The 18,200-nt window shown below is 39.3% G+C and overlaps 1 protein-coding gene across 1 annotated transcript in view; it reads right to left on the reverse strand.

Annotated features, from left to right (window-relative positions):
• Positions 1–14,563: 14,563 nt before the first annotated feature.
• LOC122813870 (zinc finger protein 813-like) overlaps positions 14,564–18,200 on the reverse strand; it is a 324,891-nt gene continuing 321,254 nt past the window's right edge. Inside the window, exon 6 of the mRNA XM_044086409.1 lies at positions 14,564–17,137. Within this exon, the coding sequence (XP_043942344.1) occupies positions 15,408–17,137 (1,730 nt within the window). The 3' untranslated portion in view covers positions 14,564–15,407. The remainder of the gene's footprint in view (positions 17,138–18,200) is intronic.

The following is an 18,200-nucleotide window of genomic DNA, read 5'->3' on the forward strand; positions in this document are numbered from 1 at the left end:
ACCCAGCACAATTATGTGGTAATAAACACTACCTGAAATACCACCTGAAATACCCAGTCATTCTTCACTGTGTGGAGCTGTTACATGTTCACTTTCCAGAATCAAATTCACAAACATGTTGCTTTGATTATCATGAGGTTTATTTCCATTAAAATAAGATTTATACCTGCTTTGTCCAATATAGTTACCCAACTTCAATTTAAACTTTCTTGGGGGTGTCTTGGAGGAAACAGTTAAATACAGTGAGCTGTTATGGCAGCTAAAACTGAATGCTTGCAGAATTCCTGGAATAAGTGAAAATGACAATGAATCATTTACTAACAGTGTGCTTAAACTTAGAGCTCCTAAACAACAGATTCCTTGTCGACCTGTCCTTTACAATGAGTCTTTTTGTTCTTATGAGGTTATTTACCTGTATCACAGTTTTTAATAACAAATATTTGGAATTTAGTGCTGCATTTTGTTTACTGCAACTAGTTAGGTTTAATTGTTTTCAAATGGTTGCTTTAGATGATGTGATTTCAAGATGCTTCAAATGCAGTGTTTACATTATACAATACAGATTTGAAATGTCCATTTATTTTGAGAAGGAAAGTGCTAAACAATTATATTGAAGCTTTGGAAGCTTGACTGTGCAGCATCTTTTGTTTTTACACGTGTTGTTTTTTGTATCATGGTTTCCCTTTTTGTATTCCATATTTTTGTCCATGACTTTTTCTTTTACTTTCACTTTTAAGTCGTTTTATGGACAATTTCAAGCCAAAGGCCTCTAACCATGGATATGCATGTTTCTGCCTTCTTATGACATCATCAGCAAAGAATAAGAGGAATGTTTGGCTGACATTTGGAAACTCAGGGTTGTGTACCCAACTGATATCCATAACCATTAGGGTGTCTAAAAAATATCCCAACTAACAAACTAAAACAATGAGTAAAAATGTCACACAGAAAACCAATTGGTAAAAAACACAAAAAGAAAAATCTAGTAAAGCTATATTTTTCACTGTGCGATAACTTAAACCTCTTGTATCTGAGGCAATATGGGATAAATGTAAATTACCATATTGCCATTTAGCTGAAACACCAGATATCCTTAAGGGGTAAATATCCATATGGCCCATATTGCCTCTGATACAAGAGGTTTAAGGTATCGTACATCTACATCTTGGAGTTTGGGTGGGTCGTTATTGCCATTGGAATCCAGCCTGCTTAGCGCTGCTACATTTTGGTCTGTGGAAGTACATGCAAGATCTTCAATCTATCTTCAAGCCAGCAGTGGCCTGAAGAAAATCTAGGAAAGAGACTTGTACACTAGGAGGGGCTTAGTTTGAAAAGGATAAACAAGTTCCAGCTCATAAACGCTGTACTACCCTGAGATAATGCTTGTGTATCTGTGAGTGTAAGGTAGCATAGTGTTTCTGCCAATACAGGGAGAAAAATAAGAGAAAGGGTATAAGGAAAAAATGAATACTGCTACAGCGATAAGTAGGACATTTACTGCTACAGTTAGTTCTTATACAAATGTACTGTCTTCACTGAGTCACTGCTGCAATATTCCTAACAGATGTTTGATTCCCAGAGGTGTAGAGACAGAAGCATATCAAGCTTAAAGAGAAGGAAAAGAAAAGAGAAGTCCAGGAGGCCAGATAAAATAGTTCTGGCAAACAGTGCCTTGGAATTGGAGAAAACATCTAGCTTACAGTGTTTTGTGAAAGTGGGGATAGATGACCATGTAGCTGATTCTAGAAGGGACATGGTATCCTCCCCCTTGTAGAAGGCCCCAGATGAGGCCACTGCTCAAATGAAATGTGCTTTTGGTCAAGTGGGTAAAGTATTTCCATGGTGAAAGCAGGAGAAGGAAATAGACTTTCAGATTCAGGAAGCAACAGTTTGTTTGGAACTGGCTATCCTAGCCTGAAATCCATAAAGAAGGTGAACAGCGGGTCTATTTTTATAATATCCCTACTTTTATCAAGGTGAAATCTCAATTATCTTTGAATGTCTAAGCAGTGTAAGATCTTTCTGCCCTATTTTGGAGATTGTGGAAGAATGTAGGCAGACTGACTGCCTGGTTAAGAGTTAGCTTTTGGCAAGAAGGAAGGACTGGCCCTGAGGTTCATCCTAGTTTTGTGGAAGATGAAGGGTGGAATAACCATGAGAACATGGAGCTTTGAGACTCTGCAGGCTAAAGGGAAGGTCAGGAGGCGAACTGTTTTCCAAGTGCAGAATTTAAGAATAGCTGAAGTAGCCAGTTAAAATTGAGTAAAGTAACTTTTTCAAAAAAAAAAAAGTTAGTCCCCAAGGTGGGGTAATAGGATTCCTTCAGGGTTTAATGTGTAGAGCACCTCTCCGAAAAAGATTAACCTCTGTGCTGCACATGAGAGGAGGCTCCAAAGGTAGGAAAGTATTAATGGCAGAAAAGTGAGCCTTAATGGATGAGTAGATAAACACAATGTAATAATTCACATAAGTATTGAAGTACTGAGGGGGGTATCCAAAGAAGTGGTTTGAGTTTTGCTTCAGGTACCAAAATGAACATCTCATCCACTTAGCTGTGTAAGATTTCTTGGTGTTAGGTTTCCTGACTTCTTCTAGGACTGAAACCCCCTCTACAGAAAAGGTGCGTCTTATAGGGATTAGAATCCAGTCATCTGGAATGTTAGCCTGAGTAAAGTCAGATTCAGATGAAGGAGCTATCCTTTCTGATGAGTGATTCGATCTGGTTTTGGAGGGATTCTCCAGCAAATTCCCTTTGAAAGGTGAAACACAGGGAGGGACAACTGTTGTCTTGGCCAGAAAGGTGCCAGAAGCTGGAGTTTTGCAGATTTATTCTGGGCGCTGAGTAGGAGCCTTGGAAGCAGAGGGAGATATACATAAAGGAGCTTCCCCATCCACTGGAAAGAGAAGGCATATGTCCTCCAAGCTAGAGGTGATGGGTTCCTTGTGCAGAAATATGGGAGTTGGTGATGCTTGTGGGAAGCAAAGAAGCCTACCTGAGGAGTCCACCATCTGAGAATTATGGAATTGAAAAGCTTCTGTGTTCAGGGAGAATTCATGAGGGTCCTTCATGTCCATACATAGACAATCTGCCAATACATTCTGCTACGAGAGAATATACACGACTAAGTGTAAGATTTAGATGAGAGTCCATATACCAGACTTCCAGTGCCAAACTGCCCAAGAGGTAGGATCTTGAGCCTCTCTGATTATGTACTATACAACTGTGGTGTTGTCTGTGTACATCAGCAGGGTTTACAAAGTTGTGAGAAGGTCTGTAGTGCCCTCGTTTCCTTTATGTTGATGTGTTCTTTTAATACTTTGGAAGGCCACTGACCTTGAACTCTGTGGTCTCCTGTCTAAGCCACCCTTACTCTGTTTGAGGCATCTGTAAACACAGAACCTAGTTGTTTGGGACTGGAGTGAATGAAAGACCTGGGTTGAGAGAATCTGGCTGCTACCCCTAAGGAGTTTCTTCTTGACGCAAGGAAAAAGAGGAATGCCGGTATCTAGAGTGAGAGTGCTGGGACCACATTGATTTCAGATGCTGCTTATTTTCCTAATTTGTAGTCTGGCAAGGGGTAACTTTCCACCACAGTGCTGAAAAAATCCGAAGCAACAGAAACGGACAGACAAATTCTTTCCCTAGGAAAAAATTGGGTTTTCTGTTGCTTCGATACTTTCAGCTTTTGCTGAATAGGGTTCGATATTAGAACATTCGAAGTTTTAAAACTTCGATGTTCTAATATAGACCCGATAAATCAGCATTCGCTTTTTTAAGCGTTCACTGATTTAATATAGACTCGTGGCCCAGGCATCACAGAAAGCTGGCCACAGTATAGAATGCAGTTATGATGCTGTGAATAACTCTTACTGGGTGGTTATTACTAACTTAGTGATCAGGCGATGGAAGCCATAAGTCCCCAGGCGCCGAGAGCTTGTCTGGCCAAACAATGCTCATCGCTAGAAAGTGATAAGAACTTGGTGATTAGGTAACTGACCTTCCCCTGTGGAATAGAGGCATGCATGGCCAATGTGTTCAGGTTGCATCCCAGAAATGTTAGCTGGTAAACTCCAGGAGGGTCAGAAGTCACACAGTGTAATGAAGATGCTGGAGGACAGTGTCCCCAGATAAGGCCTGTAGTAGAAGGTTGTCTAGGTTAGGGAAGATTTGTATGCCTTGAGTGTGAAAAAAAGCAATTGCTGGGTCCAGACACTTTGTGAAAACTCTTGAAGCTGTAGAAAGTGCAAATGGCAAAGCAGTAAACTGAAAATGTGATGATCCATTAAAGAAAAGATGGATGGGAATATGCAGGTAAGCATCCTTTAGATCTAAGGATACCAGAAAAGCCTGAGGAAGTAGGAAGGGTAGAACAGTTTGTAAAACATAATTTTGAAATATGGAACTCTCATAAGGGGTTTAGCCAGGAGAGGTCCAGTTAGGTGCACTATGACTCTCTTTTGCTGGGACAAGAAAGATACTAGAGTAAAATCCCTTTCCTAAAATGGTTGAGGGGACCTCTTCTATGGCTCCCTGTTCCAGTAAGTCTTACACAATATGGTCTAGCAGGTGTATCTGGGTTGGCAGAAGGTGGGGGTATACCCCCTGTAGATGGACTGCTTTCACAAGACATAACATAACCCCTCCTTGATAATGTTTATGATTCATTTGTCTGAGATTATTGCTTCCCAGAATGGAAAATCTTTTTCAGAGGGGACTGGAGGGGTTGTGATTGGATAGGGGGATGGGTGGAATATAGTCATAGCGGCAAATTGCTAAACTGAGGCCACCAAGGAGGAGTATTTTTTTTTTATTTTATTTTTTTATGGGAATCTTTTTGCCTTTACCTGTGAGGTGTTCTAGAATCTCTCCTGAACAAGGAGCTAGATTTTGCTGGATAATTTCTATGGTCCTGGGAACTGTAGAAAGCAAAATTTGATGCTATTCTTTCATTGTCTTTCTCTGATCCTGGAAAGTCTTGAAAAGGCTTTCGGCTTGTGAACCAAAAAGGAGGTTGTTATTTAAGGGAGAATCTAGAACCTCTTTCTTGATATCTTCTGAAAGAGGTTGACCTCTCAGCCAGACATACCGCCTGATCACTAAGGTAGTAATAACCACCCAGTAAGAGTTATCCACAGCATCATAACTGCATTTTATACTGTGGCCAGCTTTCTGTGATGCCTGGGCCACAAGTCTATATTAAATCAGTGAACGCTTAAAAAAACGAACGCTGATTTATCGGGTCTATATTAGAACATCGAAGTTTTAAAACTTCGAATGTTCTAATATCAAACCCTATTCAGCAAAAGCTGAAAATATCGAAGCAACAGAAAAACAATTTTTTTCCTAGGGAAATAATTTTGGTCGTCTGTTTCTGTTGCTTCAGATTTTTTCAGCGCTGTGGTGGAAAGTTACGGGTCGGGTTCAGGTAAGTGTGCGATTGTGTGGATGTGACTGTTAGGCTGGGTTCGGTGAGTTAGGGTTAGGGTGCGGGTGAGGTGTGTGCGTGATAGTGACGGACTTTAGGGTTAGGGTTTGGGTTAAGGTAAGTGGATAGTTAGTGGTGTGTGTGTGTGTGTGTGTGTGTGTGTGTGTGTGTGTGTGTGTGTGTGTGTGTATAGTTTAGTGTAGGGTTAGGTGTAAGATTTTAGGTGTATGTGTGTGGATTCCTGTTTGTTTGGTGTGCTTGTGATATGTGTATATGTTTCAGAATAGTGAATTTTTTCCCCAAGTAAAAAATTCACTATTCTGAATGTTCGATATTGTGTGGTTTAGATATTTTAGGTTCGATGAAATAGCTTTCGCTATTTTCATCTTTCGATAACGTGATATCAACGTGATTTACTGACCCCATGTAAGCGAAAGCTTACAATTCCGAACACTTAGAACAGCGATTTTTTTTCCCAGGGGGAAAAAAAAAATCACTGTTCCAAAAAAGGAAAAAAAAACTTTAAAACATTACATAAAGTGGGGGGCTATGCGCCACACCCGCTTTCTTAAATATACCAATTCCAAAGGCAGCCAAGCAATTTCTTTCCCAGGGAAAGAATTTGCTTAAATGCCATTTCGGTATTTTGCCATTTAGCGCTTTCAAGTTTGATCAAGACGCATTCAAAAAAATGTGTCTTCGATCATATAATAGGAAACCTGGGCAACTACAGACTACCTATGCTGCTTAGATTTTGGTGTCTGGGGCTCTCTGGTGGTGTTGCTTAAAGACTGTAATACAGAGAGTAAATATTTGGTTACTTGAGTAGGGTAGTTAATAGCCCTGAAGGCTAAAGTATAATTTTTTTTCCCCTCACTGGTCCACTGCTTGACTGTCCTTGTCACTGAGCAAGGCATTACTGCCATAAAGCTAATTGGAAGATTTGTTCAAAGCCAGGTATACTGCAACCGGGTCTGCCACAGTTTTTTTTTTTAAGAGGTACTTTAGTTCATCAGGAACCTTGTGAGCCTGTCAGGCAGTAGGATGAGAATCAAATGTAGAAGAGTTGGCTTGAAGGGTGTCTAGGTAGGCATCTAACACTGGAGGAAGTGGAGGAGAGGCAGGGGTGTTCATCTATAAAAAATTGTAGTATATCTTTTGCACCTCAGACTCCTGTTTGGATTACCATTCCATATGATTCATTGTGTTTAGTAAGGTTTCTTCATAGGAAGCCTCTTCCAAAGCAGAATCTGGAGAAAGTGAATCTCCCTCATCTGAGGATATCTGTTCTGGGGAATGTAACTGGGAAGAGCAGTCCAAAAATGTTCAGAATCCCAATCTGGTTCCTCCTTAGAGGAATAAGAATGTAAACATGCTTCTGTGGTGTGATCTGAAAATGCTGGGCCACAAGGGAAGGAGACTTCAGAGACATGATTGTCATGAATAATCTCCAAGAAAAACTGATCCATTCATTCTCCATGAACACAGAAGAGACATCACGTGCTTAAGTTTTTGTTTTTTCTTCTTAGTGGAGATATTCATCAGTAGCAGCTTACGGGGTTCTGAGCCTTGGCACATTTCTATAACAGTACTAGGAATCTCTTCACACACAACAATTTGAGGGACTCATCAAGGACCCTCTGAAATAGTGAGTTTTGGTTTGTTGGTGGATTCAGTCATCTGCAAGGCCTTAGGAGCTGTACTGCCCTCTGGAAGGTTTGTAGTAGAGGGCTCGTGAGAAGGCAATTGGGATATGTGGATTCATCCACCTCAGTGGGTATGTCCCATGGAAATGATGGAAGAAGGCTCCTCTTTAGGTCTTTTAAGCTTTTCCTTGGACAGGAGTCTGAAGTCTAGGTCTTCAGACATGGTGGATTTGGAAAAGCGTTTCAGGCATTGGAAAGCCTGCATCGTAGGATTTTAGAACAATGACTGACAGCTGGAGCACGTTTTATAGTCATGTTCAGGGCCTAGACAGTAGAGACACCCGTTGTGCAAATTTTATATGGAATTTGCCTACTCCACTCGCACTTACCCCTCCTAACTGACATCTAATAACAGCAAGCAAAACAGTGAAAAGCTTAGAAAGGAAGAATCCACAGTGGGATGCTTATCTAAGCAGACGTGAAGCTGGTAGAGAGACACTCAGAAGATCTAGTTATTTAGTTAACAAATATCAAAAAAATAAATCTCACACGTATATCCACTTTTACATACTTATGCTGATGAACTGAGGTCATTATCTGGATGTACGTCTTAGTAAGGTAAAGCTTTGTACCCTGGCTTGATGTTAACAAGCTACAAATCATCTGTTAAGAATACTGCAACAGTGACTGTCAAGACATCAGAAGGATGTGGGTTCTACATCCACACCAGATGACTGGATTGATTTTTCTTTACTAACACTGCAGCAAAACATTGGGGGATGCTGCCTCCTAAGTGTGCTGTCCTTTGGATGTGACATTAAACTGAGGTCCCATCTTCCTGAGCTGTTTATAGGTCAGGTAGATGAAAGAAATTTTACGGTGTTAGGGGAATTTCTATGTATCCTAGCCAAATCTTACCTAATGATTATGAATACCACTTTGAGTCTCCCCTGGAATGGGGCCAATTGCCTAGTGGGCAAACTTGGTCAACAAAGGGTAAAACTATTTACTACATTGCATATGTATTTATGGATGTGTATGTGCATTTGTGCGTAGTGTGAATACTGGACATTCTGGCACCAAATTCAAGTTATGCAAAAGTTATCCATTCTGAGACACAGTCTGTGTGGATGGTGTTGGCGTATATCTTTGCGGATAGACAAACACAACAAATAGCTTAATCACAAAAATGCTGCTGAACATTCCAATGATTATTTTTTTAATCCAGTCTAGAAATCCACAGGAAACAACATGTTCAGGAGGCAAAAACTGGTAATTTCTGCAGCCTCAACTAGCTTAGGCTGAGGATACTATAACACAAAAAGAGTAATCACATGCAGACAGAGAAAGGCTGGAGGACAGTACTATCCAAGAACAGCAGGGGGGCAGGAACATACCAAGCTGTAATGACAGCACATTTTATATATATATATATATATATATATATATATATATATATATATATATATATATATATATGTGTGTGTGTGTGTGTGTGTGTGTATGAGCTATGTTTATACATCAGATATAAAATGACCATCAAAATAACTGAAACACAAATAAAAGAACAAATTCACTGAAATGGCATCATACTGCTACTACCACCAAGCACTTATGGTCAAAAACAAGCAAAACATATACAACACACCAACAAATAAACATCCAAATCAAAATACAAAACAAATGTATAATGCTTTCAAATGTTCCAATGAGGAATCCAAGTCATTCTCATCTAACATGCACCATAACTGCATATTCTTTAAAAAGTGTCCTCCTTTGGAAAATCAGTGGCATTTCAGACATCAACGGAGTTTCAATTTCACAACCACAACTGTTATGTAACTAAAACAATCATCATAATTTTTGCATCAGAAATCTTGAACCCACGAGACATCTCTAAGAATGATGCCAAAACTCAGCATAATTTTGCTTTAAGCATCTCATAGATTACTTGATTATATATAATGAACTAGACAGGCTAAATACAGTATGCCTTTTGAAAGCAAAAGCTCCCAACATTAGCTCTGTATTGGGTGTCATCCAGAAAGGTTTATTAAAAAATACATATCACCCCTAACATTGGATGTGCCAGAGTTGCCACAGTTCCTGTTCCTCCACTTGCTGTGCAGCTTGAACTGGATGTTTATATTGCTTTCCTGTGGAAGGCTTCAATGTATCTTCATCTGGCAACTGATCAGATGTTTCCCACTCCACTGATTCTCCTTGGGAGTGCACTGCTCTATCCTGCTGTCATGCTTTCTGAGTTAGATTTTCTACACAATATCCTTCACTTTTCCATAACCTCAGATTCTGTTTCTTTCACTTCTCCATTACTAATCCTCTTTTGCACTTTTCATCCTGGTTTTCTTGTTTTTTTGTATTGTACAATTTTCAATCTCTGGATGCCTTTGCCTATATTTCTCTTTAAAATGTCAATATTTTCTATTTCTCCATATCTTTTGGGTTTCTAATGCTATGACAGGATTGGATGCCATTCTTAAGTCAAACTATGAGTAAAGTTCATGAAATTAGTATTGTTTCACTCTTTGATGTCAGTCAAAAGTGCTCTACCCAGCACCTGCAATGTGCCCAGTAATGACTCCTGCAATTCGTATGGAGTTACATGGATTGGTAACGTATCTAAATACAACTGTAGATTATTTTTTAAAAGACCCATTGCTCCTACTACTATTGGAACTATCTGGGTATCTTTTCTTCCACGTTGCTGCTGTTTCTGCCTGCAGATCCTGGTATTTTATGAATTTGTGTCGCTCTGTACGCAGGAAACTGCAGTCACTGGATATAGCAATTTCAATGATCAATGCTACTTTTTTTCTTTTTTGGACCACTATATCTAGTTTTCTAGCATCTATCTTTTGAATTGTTGGTAATGGGTGATCCCATGTGATATAAACTTAATCATTTTCTATGATGCTTTGTGGCTCATGTTTCCAGTGTTTTTTCAGCCACTTCAGTACCATAATGTTTGCATAATCCCTAGTGTAACAATCTTGCCACATTATGTCTTTCAGTATACAGTCCTTCTGCCATTAGTATTATCACAACCAGCAATGAGGTGTGCAACTGTTTCCAATTCTGTTTTACAAAACTTACATTTGTCTGTTTCTCCCACGTGTTCAATAGACTGTGTAAACCAATGTGTATGTAGCCCACTATCTTGGGCCACCAACATTAACCTTTCATCTCTTGGTTTGAATTTGCCTCTCCTTAACCATGCCTGCATTTGTTCCTGATCAACATGAGGGTCTTCCAGAAGTTTTCTATACTTGCAACTATATTTATGCATTTTAAACAGTTCTTGCCTTCTCATCTGATCCTTCACCTTATATTTTTTCTTTTGTTTTTTGGCACATTCAGTTGCTGCCTGATTTTTATCTACTTCTGGTTTGATATCCATTACTGCTCGACACCCATATGCTTCTGCAAGACTAAGCAGAGAAGTCATCTTAGATTTACTCTCAAGTTTCAAAACCTTCACTATGTCTGGGTCTTGTGAGGTCAGCAAATATGTATAGAGTCCCATGATTGCAGATCTATACATGTAATCAATTTCAAGGAGGCCCAGCCCTCCTTCAGAACGGGGACTATATAATCTTGGTAAACACTGATTTTTATAAATGATTTGGTGGGCATGAAGCATCCTTCTTGTTTTCCTATCTAATCTAACCAACACGTTCTGGGGTTAGTCAGTCACTCCAAAGCTCTAAGTTAGGACAGGAAGAACAAATTGGTTTACAGCTTAGATTTTGTTGCTAATATCAATGCTGTTTTCAGGATTAATTTAAGTCTTATAAAGTATTCCTTACTAAGTTTTATTCGCATTTGTTCATGTTTTATTGCCGATCCTTCATCAATTCCCAAATATTTATACACTCCATCTTGCTCAAGTTCTTTTATGTCACATTTTTATCCCAAACATGTTTTCCTGATGTTGCAGTTTTCCTGCTTCAAAAGTTGCTTTTGCACATTTATCAAGACCAAATGACATTCTTGTATCAAGAGTTTTGACAACCTGCATTTATGGTTTCTGTTCCTCATCTGATGAGCTATACAGTTTTAAATAATCGACAAAGAGCAGATGAGAAGTCTTTACACACTGTTGTTTTCTAGGAGCCAAATTATAGGTGTTCCTATTATGCGATCAAAGTTTTGAAACTTCGAACATGACAATACCAAACTTGTCTGTTCGAAGTTTCAAAACTTCAAACAAGGGGGAAAAAAAATAAAAGATGCAACAAGCCCCCCCTGCACCCCCCATGAGGGTGGCCATGGCCACCACACCCACCACTCTTTAAATATACCAACTCCAAAATCGCACTATAGTGCAATAAAGGGAAATATTCTCTTTCCGCACTATAGCGCGATCTCAGAGTTGGTATGTTTAAAGACCGGGGGGTGTGGGGGATGCAGGGGGGCTAGCTCCCCTGCTTGCAACAGTTAGTTTACTGTTACATCTTTTATTTTTTTTCTATGTTGGGATGGTGGCCTAATGGTTAAGGTGTTTGCCTTACAAACACAAGGTGCAGGGTTTGAGTCTCACAAGGGATAATTGGCTAGGCTTCCAATGGCTCGCAAGGGCAGTTAGCCTAGTACTAACCTATGAACTTCAACAAGTTTGACTATATGGGTTCGACCTTGTTGAAGTTTGATAACGTAATAGGAACCCAAATTATAGCCATGGTCTAAGCAGTTAAGTAAACAGCTTAATGGGTTAAGGTTAAGACAGAATGGCAATGGTGACAGCGAGTCACCCTGGAATACCCCCCTTTGAATCTTTACCCCTGGGATAAAACGTTGTTCTTTATCAGGGGTTAACTGCAAAGTGGTCTGCCACTGTTTCACTGTCACTGTAATGTAGTCAATCAGTGTAGGGTGTATCATATATTTTTAAGCACTCTTATCCATGAATGTGGGATACTATCAAATGCTTTTTTGTAGTAGATCCATGCCATACTTAGATTCTTCCCCTTTTTACAGTTCTCCACTATGACTTTATTAAACAACAAATGATCCTCTGTTCCATATGATTTTCTTTTATTGCCCTTTTGTTCTACTGCCATAATTGAGTTTTTTTCTAAACAATACCCATGTACAGTTTATACGTAGTTGGAAGGCAAGTTACTGGTCTATAATTTTTAGGGTAACTTGCAGGTTCACTCAAGTAGGAGCATCATTTTTCTGTTGCTAGCCAGGTTGGTGTCTGTTCAGAGTGTACATATAAATAGTTCTTACCCATAACTAAATCTTGGTGCAAAGATGTTAATGCTTCTAACCAGAAGTTATGTAGTGCATCTGGGCCTGGGATTTTCCATTTAGAGGATTTTCTTAACTTTGCTTCAATCTCTCTGGCTGTTACTAACCCCCATCTCATATCCTGTACCTTTCAAATTCTTATTCTTTCTTTCACCTCTTCTATCCATTTATCATCTTTGTTATGTTCCACAGGATCTTCATAAATACTTCTCTAAAATGTATCACTTTCTTCTTTTTTGGCAGTCTTTCATTTCCTTTTACCTTGTTTCCCAATTCTCTATAAAACCTTTCTGGGTCATCAATAAATTGCTTATTTTGTACTTTTCCTTTATATTTATCTTCTTATCTTCTAAGTTTCTCCACCTATGCTGAAATTTTTAGTTTGTTTGTGATCGTGCATGATAGATCCTGGTCTCTTCCAATACTGCCCATTGCTTTTATCACATCTAGCTTTCTTAGCATTCTTGCTGATCTATTCCCCCTTCTATAGTTTTATAACAGTGACACTTCTTGTCTTAACTGCTTTATAGTTTTATCTATACGATATTTCCATGATGGTATTCGATATTTTTCCCCTTCCTTTCCCTCACTACCCTGTGTTCTTGTAGTAGAACTTTATTAGTTATTAATTTAGCTGCACAGTAATATTTGTTTACTTCTGTTATATTGCATGGATCTCTATGGACAGTCCTAATTACGGTGTTCATTGGTTTTATCAAACTTCTGACCTTTGGGGTTTTATTAACCTTCTGCAATCTATTTCTTTCATTGATCTTGATATATCTATGTCTATTAAATCAAGCAACTCTTCTCAACTCATTTTCTCCAAACTGAGGACACACCCTTGTTTTCTGTTTCCTGTGGGCATTCTATAGAAGAAAGAATTCAAATCGAAACAAAAGTCAAACGACTTGCAATCCTAAAAAACACAACACACAGTAGCGGATATAACCAGAGCAATTTACTCCTTCATGGCGAGGAGGAGTAAATTGCTCTGGTTATATCCACTACTGTGTTGCATTCTCTAGAAGATTCTGTAGCATCGTCCTGTGGCACATTCTCTTCAACTTCATCCTGTGCCATCCATTGCTCTGTCATATGGGAACTCACTGGCTTATCACTCTAAAACATTGACTGCATCAGAGTTTCCACAGTAGTGCCCTGTTCCTTCCCTTGCTGTCTACCGTCAAGTAAACATTTACACTGGTTTCCTGCTGAAGGCTCCAAATTATCTTCATATGGTGCCTGACCAAAATGCTTCCTGTTCCACTGATTTCCCCTTAATTTGGATATCCTTTACTCCATCCTGTTGTGGTGATTTCTGAATTAGATTTTCTACACTGAATCCTTCACTTTGCAAGTACTCCATGACCTCATTTTCTAATTCTTCAACTTCTTCATTACTAATCTCATTTTCTGCTTTTCATCTTTGTAAAGTTTTCCATGACTGGATTCCTTTGCCTGGATTTCTCTTCAAATATTTTTGACGCTGCTCTTTTTGAACTGGTTGCATAAATATTACACCATATTAAATCTTTCTTTCCCATGTCCATATTTCTTCAGATGTTTCCTGATCTTCCTGTTTCTCCCTGCTTTGGGGACTCCATCTTGCTGTGATGTAACCTGCATTAGACCTTCTACACCAAATCCTTCACTTTGCAGGCACTCTAAGTTCAACTTCTATTTTTTTAACTTCTACTTTACTGATTTTCTTTTCTATGTTCCATCTTTGTGATTTTATTTTTTTATTGTGAAATTTTCCATGTCTGGATGCCTTTTGCCTGTATTTCTCTTCAAATACCTTTGGGGCTTCTTTCTTTGCATTGATCAATTTGGCTTTCTCCTTTGCATAAATGTTACACCATATCAAATATCTGTTGATTTCCCATGTCCATATTTCTTTTTTATATTTTTCAAATATCTCTTGGTTTTGTTGTTTATATTTTTGCACTTCCTCAGATGCTTCTTTTTCCAAACAGATCAAGGTTTCTTGATCTATATACTGTTTTTCACAAATCTTTTGTATTAATGAACACAAGCTTTCATTTGAAGCTTCTGACAATTTTTCTTGCAGACGTATTTTGCTTTCCTCTAATTTCTCTCTCAACCATTTTGTATATCTTGTGTCTGGAAATTCTGGGCTTTTTGCATAGTAGTAACAATGCATATTATTTTTTCTTATCCTCAATAGTCCACTTTATCATCTTTGTGGCTCTTCTTTGGCCTATCATTTTTTCTGATTTTTGTGGACTACTACTTCCTTCTACAACAGGGGGTTCATCCTCCTCCTGGGCCTGGCCTAGCCTCATTGCAGTACTGTTTCAGTGTTTCGAGGATTCTACACAAGTCATCTTTTCCAGTCCTGGCACCAGTGCACCTACCAGGATTGGGCACTCTTTTATTCTGGGTTTCTTGCACCCAGCTGTGTTTTTTAGCTTTTGACCTACTTCTGTCCATGATATATGCTATATAAATACAGTCTCTATATAAGTATTGCCTTGGGGAGATTTTGTGAAACCAGGGTCCACTTCACGAAGGTACTCACCAAGACTGGAGGATGAATTCAATTTCAGCACTACTACTCTCCTTTGATTGCTGACTTTTCGTCTCTCCATTTGGACTTTCCTGTGTGAATGGCATAATGCTGAAGACTGCCTAGCTGTGTGAAACTCTTATTGCATTCGGTACATTTATATGATTTCAATACTTTGTGAATGGCATAATGCCGTTGAAGATACGTTAGCTGTATAAAACCCTTATTGCACTCAGTACATTTATATCGTTTCTATCCTGTGTGAATGGCATAATGCTGTTGAAGATACCTTAGCTGTATGAAACCCTTATTTCACTCAGTACATTTATATCGTTTCAATCCTGTGTGAATGGCATAATGCCGTCAAAGATTACTTAGCTGTGTAAAACCCTTATTTCACTCAGTACATTTATATGGTTTCAATCCTGTGTGAATAGCATAATGCCCTCAAAGATTGCCTAGCTGTGTGAAACTCTGATTGCACACAGTATATTTATATGGTTTCAATCCTGTGTGAATGGCATGCCGTCAAAGATTACTTAGCTGTGTGAAACCCTTATTGCACTCAGTATATTTATATGGTTTCAATCCTGTGTGAATGGCATAATGTTTTCGAAGACTCCTTAGCCGTGTGAAACCTTTATTGCACTCAGTGCATTCATATCGCTTCTCTCCTGTGTGAGTGAAAAGATGCCTTTGAAGGTTGCTTAGCACTGTGAAACACATATTGCACTCAGTGCATTTATACGGTTTCAATCCTGTGTGAATGGCACAATGCCGTCGAAGATTGCTTTGCTGTGTGAAACTCTTATTGCACTCTGCACATTTATATGGTTTCAATCCCGTGTGAATGGCATAATGCCTTTTAAGATACCTTAGCTGTGTGAAACCCTTATTGCACTCTGTACATTTATATGGTTTCAATCCCGTGTGAATGGCATAATGATTTTTAAGATTCCTTAGCTGTGTGAAACTCTTATTGCACTCAGTGCATTCATATTGCATCACTCCTGTGTGAATGACATAATGACTTCGAAGACTGCTTAGCCGTGTGAAACATTTACTGCATTCAGTACATTTATATGGTTTCAATCCTGTGTGAATGACTTTATGATTTCTCAGGCTACTGGCATGTGTGAAACCTTTATTGCACTCGGAACATTCATATTGCATCACTCCTGTGTGAATGACATAATGACTTTGAAGACTGCTTAGCTGTGTGAAACACTTACTGCATTCAGTACATTTATATGGTTTCAATCCTGTGTGAACGACTTTATGATTTCTCAGGCTACTGGCATGTGTGAAAGATTTATTGCATTCACCACATTTGTGCGTTTCTTTTTTTGAGTGAAATCTCTTAGTTGTGTTATGTTCAGAGCTCCTGCTGCGGCCATGTCCTGAATGAAGTCTTGGAGTAGGAGTAAGAGAAAGCTCATCATACACCTTCACCTGTTGAGCACGTGGCTGTAGATGCTCTGTCAGATGATGTGCTGCAGGTGTTCCAGTGTCACATTCAGAGCTCCTGTCGCAGCCATGTCCTGAGTGAAGTCTTGGAGTAGGAGTAAGAGAAAGCTCATCATACACCTTCACCTGCTGAGCACGTTGCTGTAGATGCTCTGTCAGATGATGTGCTACAGGTGTTCCAGTGTCACATTCAGAGCTCCTGCTGCAGCCATGTCCTGAGTGAAGTCTTGGAGTAAGAGAAAGCTCATCATACACCTTCACCTGCTGAACACATGGCTGTAGATGCTCTGTCAGATGATGTGCTGCAGGTGTTCCAGTGTCACATTCAGAGCTCCTGCTGCAGCCATGTCCTGATTGAAGTCTTGGAGTAGGAGTAAGAGAAAGCTCGTCATACACCTTCACCTGCTGAGCACGTGGCTGTAGATGCTCTGTCAGATGATGTGCTGCAGGTGTTCCAGTGTCACATTCAGAGCTCCTGCTGCAGCCATGTCCTGATTGAAGTCTTGGAGTAGGAGTAAGAGAAAGCTCATCATACACCTTCACTGGCTGAGTACGCAGTGGTAGTAGATGCTCTGTCGGGTGATGTGCTGCAGGTGCTCCATTGTCACATTCAGGGGTTTGGTGGCAGTGATGATCTGAAAGAAGCTGTGGTACATGAGTGAGATACACCTCGTTAATGTCCTTTCCAGGTTGAGACCTCTGCTGGAGGTTCCTTCTAGGGTGATGCAACTGTGATCTCACAAGTGTTGGCTGTTGACTGCAATTCACATTGCAGTCTGCACTCTTCATACCTAAAACAGATTATTTGAAAGTATATTATAAGACCAAAAGAAATATGCAATGTAATTCATCAGAATGACGTGTGTACAGTTTAGCAATTTAAACATTTTTGGATTTGTTTTTGTTTACTAAATATTTTTTTCTGTTATTATTAACATCATTAATAAAATAAGGTTAGGTAATTCAGTTTCACCTTTTATCAGAATTTGGTAAATTCTGTAAAACTGCAATATGGCCCCCTTCTCACCCCCCCCTCCATTTATTTTCCCTTTCCAGTAACAATCTTCCTCACATTTAACTTCCAGCATTCATAGTTTTAGGCAATCTTAGATACATGCTTTACAGTTTGTTCTCTGTAGTTACCCCGTTCACCTCCCTTTGGTTAGTGTACTGTCTACTGCACTACTGTTAATCCACTGTCAAGTAACTATATGTAACCACAACTTTACAACAAATTCTCTCCAAGTTCACCCAGTATTAATTAAAACTCAGAAGGACATAATATTGCTTTTTTCCTCCTCGCTTTCCTGATAAAGCTAAAAAGGTCTCCCCATATGCCAAGATTTTTACTGCAGCAGTGATCCATATGATTAAAATATACATTTTACAAGTGTGTGAACAACTTACTATAACTGCAAAAGTTTGAGTCGGAGCACTTTTGTAGTTTCAGCTCCAACACTATCAGCAGGTTTAGTCCTTTTACATCCTAAGGGGGAGGGGAGGGAGCATAAATCAGGCATGGAGACTGCCCTTATACTTACATGTACCTAAATCAGGCGTGGAGACTGCCCTTATACTTATACGTAGATAAATCAGGCATGGAGACTGCCCTTATACTTACATGTACATAAATCAGGCGTGGAGACTGCCCTTGTACTTACATGTACATAAACCAGACATGGAGGCTGCCCGTATACTTACATGTACATAAATCAGGCATGGAGACCACCCTTACACTTACATGTACTTAAATCAGGCGTGGAGACTGCCCTTATACTTGCATGTACATAAATCAGGCGTGGAGACTGCCCTTATACTTACATGTATCTGCCTCAATCCATAGCTTTGAAGGGC

This window comes from Protopterus annectens, chromosome 10.part0, assembly GCF_019279795.1.
Source record: "Protopterus annectens isolate FY-2018-M chromosome 10.part0, PAN1.0, whole genome shotgun sequence".
In the NCBI taxonomy this organism is placed as follows: Eukaryota; Metazoa; Chordata; order Ceratodontiformes; family Protopteridae; genus Protopterus; species Protopterus annectens.